Below are 9,348 nucleotides of genomic sequence, written 5' to 3' on the forward strand. Positions count from 1 at the left end.
ACCTGGCTGGAGTCATTTGAGCCCAGTTTTTCTCCTGCGGGGGGTTGGACTTGAAGATCTACAAGGTCCCTACTTCTGTGATTCTATGAACAGTGCCCTGTGCCTGCTCCCTGGGCACGCAGTGGGGTTGGGGTGTCTCCTTCCACTGGCCCCACCCTGCAGTACTACCACAGACCTGCGCGTGGAGTGGATCTGGTCCATGGGCTGTATTTTGCCTACCCCTGATTTAGGTGAATAATCTACAACCCTTGCTAGGAAAATAACTCTAGATTACCATGCAGTTCTAATTCTTGTTGTGAATTTGGATTTATATGGAACTGAAAAACAAAACAAAACAAACAATAAATGTATATTCTTTTCAGGACAGGCATGAAATTCATAAATTTATTTTTAATTGCCTTTTCAACTTGCTTGCACTTTGCTTTTTACCACCTGGTGTTTAAAAATCCTGCACAAATATTATTGCTGTTCACTATACACTATGTCTTATTGCATTAGCAGTCAGAATACTATGTGACAGCTAAGCCACAAAAGAGTAAAAGCACTAATGGATTTGTCAGAATGTATTACTTATTGCTTGTCACTTAAGCTTTACTTTTAGCTTTCTTCATAGGTTCCACTGGGTTAAGTTCACCACTGGCTGCTTTCAGAGATTCTGAGTGTTTATTGAAGGATTAGATTTTATAAAACACTTGCATTAGCAGGACTGTAGTCATGTATTGAAGGTCACTGTAAGCTTACTGATCTAGAAAACATTCTAGTTATAAGAGAAACATCAAAACAATTATTCGTGTTGCTTCACATGGTCAGTGAATTTCTGGGGCCTTTTAAAAAAGAATATTTGTAGTGATCCAAAGAGATCCACATAGTTTTCTATATCTACTTGTGAGCAATCAGAAAGATTTAGGTTATGCTAAGAAAGCAAAAACATAAAAAAGGAAATGTCCAGAAAATCTATAGAAAACATAGCCTAAAATGTGACTACAATGCACATCTTGTAAAACGGATTCCGATTAAAGTAATAATCTGATACTATTGCCAATATTGGGTATTACTTGAATGTGTATAACAAAATCTTCATTTCTAAGGAAAAACAAATTATGGAATCTCCTGTTTAAATATTGTAAGGCAATGGCTATAGGACAGGGGCAGGCAATTATTTGGGCAGAGGGCCGCTTACTGAGTTTTGGCAAGCCATCGAGGGCCGCATGTCAGGCAGCCCAGGGCAGATGAATATTAATTTTCTAAAATTTTTAGGGGCCCTGCAGGCTGGATAGAATGGCTTGGCAGGCCACATCCGGCCCCCAGGCTGCATTTTGCCAACACCTGCCATATGATATATCAGCATAAACCAGACAGATGAGTGGTTTATGCTGATATAATAGTATATTACTAATTTAAACCAAATATAAATAACTCTCTCCCACTTGGATAATAAGAATCAACCATATAAGATTTACATATAGTCAGGGATGACTTTTCAAACAAAATAGTAATGATGTCTTGCAGTGCAGAGGGTTTCAAAAGCAAAAATGCCAGGAAAAATGGGAAGGTTTGTCCTTATCTCTGCATGGATATTTCACATACTTCTTTTTTCTCCTGGGTTCTTTTACTTGTCTATCTTTTTCTCCCAGTTTCTGCATTTGTACCCCTTCAGAGCACTCAGTGAATTCTGCAACGTGTTCTCCATACAGCCTTTTTGTACTATGCAGCATGTTTTCCGTACTCTTTGAGTACACTGATCTTTCTACAGTATCTACCTAGCAGTTTATTACTAAATCTTGTAACTGACATCACTGGATGGTAAGGAAATTGCTTTTCAGCTTGTGTAATCAATGGGCTCCTAGAACAGAAGAAACTTAATCTGTTGTAAAGGATGGAAAAGGGACTGGCAGAAGACCCTTTGACATGCAATACCAGTCCCCCAAAATCTGCATTTAATGGAAAAGTTTCATGACAAGATAACATTCATGATCAGGTAAAAATCTGTGCGCCAAAATTCCACCATGTAGATGATCTTCAGTGTAACAGCCTGCTAGTTTCTAGGATAAGTGTTCTCAAAAGAATCATGTTTTCATGGAGGCTTATAAACAAATATTAACATGAACTGAGCCTCATATATGTTAGGAAGGAAACTTGCCAACTTTGGCTCAAAGAAGCCTGTTGTCCCTGGCAATGTACATACAAATATAAAGTAGTACAAGAACCAAAGGGAATTACATCCCTTAAGTTTGATGAGCTGAGATTGGAATGCCTGTGAAGATGAGCTCAGTAGTTTCGTAAATCTAATACACCACTTACATAAAAATCATGTGGGAGTACTAATTGTAATAACAATGTAATACAGTTTTTGCAAGGCATCCTGAGAGAAATAAAAATAACCGCCCTCTGCAGCATAGCTAAATAAAACAAAGCAAAATAACAGAGTCTCCACAGGGACCCAAATTAACAGACTTTGAAAAAGAAATTGGTAGAAGACTTTTAAGGGAGACTCTACTTGCTGGTTGCTTTAATCTTACTGACTCTGCACATCTTATCTTTTTAAACATGGCATGTCTTTCGAGAAAGAAAGTTTCAAAAGCTGTTTTGAATCTAAGGCTTGTCAAGGACAAACTGTATTGTTTTATTGTTGGGTTTTTGTTTTGTTTTGTTTTGTTTTGTTTTTGCCGGGGTGGGCTGGGGTTTGTAATATTAATCCCTGGTCTTCATAACAGTAGTCAGACTGCTAATCTCAATACACAGGATTTCAGTGGCAGAGATGAAAGATCCAAACATTCAGTATACCAGTCAGGCTATGGAAGCCCACAGGGTGAGTTACACAAGCTGCTTGGCCAAAGGAGAGAGGGTCTAAAGAATGGTTACAATGTGTCTATTGCTAGCAATGTCCATTTCCCTTAGTCAAGTTGACAATGATCAACATCCACCCCCTCCCCTTTAAACTTTTCTGCGTCTTTGTTTAGCAATGCCTTTCAAAGTGACATCCAGTCTTATATAATTCTGAACATTATACAATGGTCTGACTATCCTGGCATGGAAACAGCTAAAATATGTTAAACACTTTGTATTTCATATTGCACAGAGAATGTTTTCAGTGCTTAGTGGGAAAATATTACTTTATGCTTTTAAAAATATGAAACAGGATTTAAAGTATTCTCTTCATAAACAGTGTAGTCTGTATGAAGGCTTAGGGCTGAAAGCTTAGTCAACATACAATGCAAAACAAAAGTTCACATAACAGAACAAAACCCCTCCCATGGTCTTTCCAGACATCCCTGGACCGAACTGAAAGCAAATGGAATAATAATAATTTTAGAAGTATTACAAAGCAGTGGTCAACCACCTATCTGAGGCATTAATGGGCCTAAATTTTAAAGAAGCTTCAAACTCACAGTCATAGGTGGTGGGAGAAACTATTATTGGGAGGGGGCTGAGTAATACTTAAACTTAAAAGATAATTCTATGGTGCTGTTTTTGGGTGGGGGGGGGCTGGAGGTGCGGTGCAGGGTAAAATACGGGGGGCAGTGCAGGGCCTGACTCCTGCCCTTCCCTCCCGCAGGGCTGTTGGGCTGGCATGCACTAGTGCTGTAGGCAGTGGCAGAGGAGTGCATGGCAGGGGTGCTAGGCACAGAGCTGCAGCAGCAAGGCATAGCACTGGAGCAGTGGAGCCACACAGAGCTGAGCGCACATGGGGTGCTGGCCTGGATGCATGCTGAGTAGTGCTGGGCACTGCAGGACAGTGGCGCCGTGGTGCTGCCGTTGTCACCAGCTGCTGCAAAATCAGTTTGGGGGGGCTAAGCCCCGTTAGCCCTGGCCTTCCACTGCCTATGCTCACAGTATTTTTATACCTGCACTTAATTGCTGGTACAAATCCTGCTATTTAGATGTCTTTTTAAAATATCTGATTTGCAGACACAGGAAATACTTACATGTTGAAATTTTAAGATTGGTGTCTTCACTTTCATACACAAATAATACAAAAGATACACAGCCTCCCCCACCAATCAGTTTTTTTATGTCAATAGATGTATAAATATATCCTCTTGGTTCTCTCTACATCCATCTAATTGTTTTTGCAGTATGTCCTTCGGTCAAACCTCCTCAACTTCTTCTCCTTTCAGCTTTTTGTGGAGTTCCCTTGGTCCCTCCTTTTTTTGGCCATCTACATCTTATCTCAGAGTAATCTTACCCACGAATTCAAATGAAACTACCACGTCCATGCTGATCAATCTCAGATCTAACTGTCTAATATGGACCTTTCTCCTTCTCTCTAAAATAAACTCTTGGCCTGATTTTGACATCACAAGTGTACCGAATCTCAGGCTAAAACAGTTATTAATCTTCCTGCCTGAACCCTAGCCCACTGCCTCTAATTTCAACCATCTGGGATTCAGAGAACAGATTTTGTTAGACTGATTTTCATGCCAATGGCCCCAGTTCAAAGCACTTAAAGATGTCAGACATAACACATATATAAAAGACAACCCTCAAAGTACATAGTAGTTAAAACCGGTGTTTATGTGATTTACTGAGATCAAGGAGTATTGATGCACATGCCATCATTTCTTCTTCCAAGACAGAAAAACTACACCAAAGCTTTCTAAAATATAGAATTAAATATGCTAGAAAGCTTTGGTTTGGATACTTATATAAGTAACCTGATTTTCAGGTGCTAACTCTCTACAATGGTCATTAACTTTTATTGTCATTCAGGTGACTATTGATGATTCCTGAACAGTTCTTGTTCTCTTTAGAAGCTCTACCTTGCTGTATAATACAGAATAAGTTGTTTATAAACATCACTATAAAACCCACATCTATTAGGTTTTAATGAATTCATTCACAGATATTTAATCTAAAATGATATTTATAAAAGATGCAACCTACATGAAGCATTTTAATTCTATTGATTTAAGTGAGATTATTCTCAGAGACCTCAGAATATCAGGTGCTATGACTGGAAAAACAACTTGAAATACCACTGCGGTGTACCTTTAATTTGAGTAACATAATCCAGCTGTGTTTGTGTCAAATGAGAGGACAATGCAAAGCTGTGATCTTTCATTTAAAACTGGAAGATTAAATTGTTCAATAATATAAAACTGTTCAGAAGTATAGACGGGCCTCTGACCTTTAGTCTGCGATCCTGATCTCCACTGCACAGAGAATTTACAGACACTTTAAAAGATTTCCAGGCTGGATTTAAGTTATTCATCACAACCTGAAAATGAAAAGAGAGAAAGGAAAATGATTTCACATTTGCACATTTTAAAATAAAATGCTAAAACAATAGCCATGACTTTTAATAAAGTAGATTAATCAGAAAGAGAAAAATATGTCTAGTGGCTAAATTTTTAATCCAGCATATTAAACACTGGTAACATTTTTCAGCAATCCATTACACAAGCAAAGGCAATTCTACTTAATGAAATCTTTTGTATACCTACTGTCACCCTTTGACAGTAGTCTGTGATAACGTATATGGAAACTGAGGCCTTGTCCTCAGGCTGGTTATGTCCCTGGGAATTATCCAACTGACTTCAACAGGTTTTGGATCCGGTCCATAAAAAGCAACATCATCTTGAGCTAACTAAAAACTCTGTTCATTAACACCCTTAAAGCCAGTTGAAGTTTAAAACAAGTGCCCTTTGACTAATACAAAGTACACTCTGTGGCCACTGGTGACCCCAACAGGTGCAAATAAGTGGGACAGGATTTAGTCTAGGGTAACTAGCTGATTGCAGTAAGGTCTTTTGCAGTTCTACTGTGTAAAAAAAGAAAATGGTTTGCATAACATATTCCTGTTAAGTGTCCTCCAACTGTTATTGGGCTATGTCCCTAAAGACATACCTAGGGAAGAGAAAACCTTATTAATAAACTAGTGTACATCACTGAGCTGTTCAGGATCTGAGAATAAAATATATTGAGGAAGCTGGTATTTTCTGCAACTCAGCAGAAATCTGAATAATTCAGATGAATGCAGTATCACCGCTATCCTCAAGAATGTCTGGATTTTTATGTAGGCTTTAGACCAATTTATTAACTGCATTTTAAACGGTGCTAATAAAAGAACTGCTGCCACATACTGAAAATGTTATGAAAATATACAGCATTCAACTGCCATTGAGAGTATACGGATATGAACTTTTAGCTAGAAGTGCATATTTTTGTCTGCCTAAATAGAAGAGAGCAACCTTTTGTAATCAAGTAAATGGCAAGAAGCAAAATACACACCCGCTCAAAGACTCTCAACAGCTGCCACTCTAGCCTGTCACCTGCAGCTTCATGTACACTGGTTGCTAGGACCACAGGGTCCATGTAACTTTGGAACATGATGAAAACCAAAAAAAGCAGGCAGATTACAAATGAAGAAATGTACAAAACCTCATGACCACCACCAAACGCGGACAAAGAACAGGCAGAAAAGAGCTCAAGGGGGCTCGATGGAGCTGTGAAATAATACGGCATTGCATACCACTTTTTTAATACATTGACCATCAAATGGAAGTAGGAACTGTTAGTTGAGTTAATGCTGCATTTCAAATGGCATAACAAATTCCCCTTTTGGTACTGCAATCAATACTTACATTAGTATACATCAGGAGGGAGAGAAGTATTCAAATGTGGGCACATGTTAAGGTCCTCTGAAATGTAGAAATATAGACCCACATCCTTGGAGGCAGTTAGGTGCCTATCACTAGAAGGCATCTAAACAGCTATGAAGATCAGCATCATAAACTATTTCTTTCTATACCCCAGTTATGACCCTGGAAAGTGACAACAGCTCGTTTCTTACCTCAGTTCTATGAACAAGCTGCTGGGTTGCATCATCATTCATCCGGAAAATCTCCAGAAATGGATCAGATTTGCTGAAAAAATCCTAAAAATATACAGAGTAATTACTCTGGAGAGTCATTAGATATTATCCATATCATACCTCTGCTTCCCTGCTAATGAAATGCTAATTCTGAATTTGTAAGGCTCTCCCAATCCGTAAGCAATATTAGTTTCACAAAGATTCTCAAAATGTTTCTGTTGGTTTCAATGTGACTATTGTTGTATTTCTCAAATTGGGGTACCTTGTGGATGCACAGTGGACTTCTAGAGGGTAAGGAAAACAAAAAGTGGGAAAGGGAAAAAAAAAAAAAGGAAAGATTAAATATAAATGAAAGAAAATTAAAAACCCCGAACAACTCTCTTTGATTGCCAGAAAGGATAACAAAGGGCAAACAATAGCATGACAAACTTAAGAAAGTGTACATGGTTCAAAAATGTTTGAGAACTGGCATAATAATGGCAGTGGGTACTGTGTTCACTCTTTTGCTTTTTCTGATAATTCCCACTCCTCCCCATCCCCCAACTCGCATATCTGCACTCTGTGTGGCAGGCAGACTACCAAGCTACATAGATTACGTTTTTATTATCAGTTTTATTTTACTGGGAACTTTGAATCAGATTTTGGTGGCATTACATCAAGGGCCGTGGGACAGACGTCCTGTTTGAAGAACAGCAAGTGCTTTTGGAAGACTGCAAACAGTCAGGATGCAGACATTCACAACTCAAAAGGAGGAATATCTTTGAAGTGCTTCATTCTGAAGTATGATTTACAATTTCTGATTGAAATTATGAAATTATTATATAGATGTTAGTATATAAATTGAATGCTTCCCAGTTTGTATTCATGTTGTCTTGCAAAACCTCCATCTCATCACTCTGTCAGCAATAATAATCAGTTGTTAAATTTGGGAAATAGCCAGGGACTCAGGTTTAGCTAAGCTCTAGACAAGCCGGGTTTGTCTACATGGGGTTGGAATTTGGAGTAGTGGAATGTTATCAAAGTTAAATAAAATGCCTGGTTTTAAGAAGGAGGGGTGTTAACTTTGGAGAGGATTGTGGGAAAGAGAATTTCTTATGGACTGGGAAGTTTGGGAGAAGCCTTAAACCACTACCAAGATGACAGGCACTACAGCAGTGGCCTAACGAGTCTGATGAATACAGGAAACCTCCAAGCACTGGTGAGCTACAGTGGTTATGCTCAACCTTTTTGCCCCACAAGCCAAATGGTCAGTGCCCACTATGTCTGGGGCCAGATCCAGCTAATGGGGCCCAATCCAATGCATGGAGCAGGCACGGTGGGGCCCGATCTGGCTGCACAGGGGAAGGGGGCATGGCTCAGCTCTGACCCGGCCACATAGAGTGGGGAGGGCATGACCCAGCCCCAGCCTGGCTCCACAGGGGGATAGGGCTGGAAATTTGCAAGTGGAGGATTGTGACATTATTAATGCCACTGCTTCCCCAACACTGATTTTCCTAACCATGGGCTGGATTTGGCACTTAGGCCATGGGTTGAGTACCTCTGAGCTAGAGGAAGGGACATTGCAATTGGGATGTTTGTTGTTTTCTAACTGATCTTGTGCTAGTAAAGAAATGATATATTTATATCACACAAGTTGTGCAAAGCTTGTGTATGTGTCATATCTTTACTATATAATCCTGAAAAATTAAGCGGAAAATTAGAAGGTTCTCACTCTTGGTGGTGGGTTTAAACCCAAATGGGTTCACATTGTAACCCTTAAAAGACAGGAGCACTGTCTGGATTCTGTTCATAATCTAGAGTCTTAAAGCATGGGCAGGAAACCAGCCAGGGTTGTATGATCTCTGATAAAAATAAAAACAACGAAAGATTATAAGAAAGAAGGCATCAACAGGAAAACAATCACAAAACTGCAGGAAAGGAAGGACTGCTGAATACTGACTTGTATTGTCCCCTTATGTGTACAAAAAAGTCCAATTCTTTCAGAAGTTATGAAGTAAACATCATTCAACATTAAAGTTGCTTAGTAACAACTCAGAAAAATTATATGATGAACAGACACATATCTGCTAGCATAATCTTGTTTCATAGCTATTAATGTTTACAACACATTTCAGTTGTTTCAGTATATCTAACAGCATGTTCAACTTGATTTCATTTTACAATAACAATTTAGTAGTCCTCCTTTGGAAGACATATAGTGCAATAAAGGTTTAATGTCTTAATATTTTAATAATGTTTTAAAGGATTTATTAAATGCGTTTGACAGTGGTATAATATTCTCTCAGCATGCAAAGAAGTTATGGTTCACAGCTACTAGCACATTAACTAGCGAGTGCTTCTACCTAGCTTGAAACATCGTGCGTGGTCAATATTTTCAGAGTGTAGACTTCTGGCACTTTTTGAACGTCAGGCCCCTTTGAGGTTTTTAAAGTTAGACATCCAAAAACTACTACTCACTTTAAAATTCAAACGTATTCCTGAAGCAACAGCAAAATAATTTCACAGTGGGTGTGTCTACATGAGACAGTAGTGCA

General features: G+C 38.9%; 1 protein-coding gene across 1 annotated transcript in view; it reads right to left on the reverse strand.

Annotated features, from left to right (window-relative positions):
• CPNE4 (copine 4) overlaps positions 1-9,348 on the reverse strand; it is a 367,095-nt gene that overhangs the window by 143,110 nt on the left and 214,637 nt on the right. Inside the window, exons 5-6 of the mRNA XM_019508845.1 lie at positions 6,794-6,877; positions 5,129-5,218 (exon numbers count right to left, since the gene is read on the reverse strand). Of these exons, the coding sequence (XP_019364390.1) occupies positions 5,129-5,218; positions 6,794-6,877 (174 nt within the window). The remainder of the gene's footprint in view (positions 1-5,128; positions 5,219-6,793; positions 6,878-9,348) is intronic.

This window comes from Gavialis gangeticus, unplaced genomic scaffold, assembly GCF_001723915.1.
Source record: "Gavialis gangeticus isolate Ggan-Ray unplaced genomic scaffold, GavGan_comp1, whole genome shotgun sequence".
In the NCBI taxonomy this organism is placed as follows: Eukaryota; Metazoa; Chordata; order Crocodylia; family Gavialidae; genus Gavialis; species Gavialis gangeticus.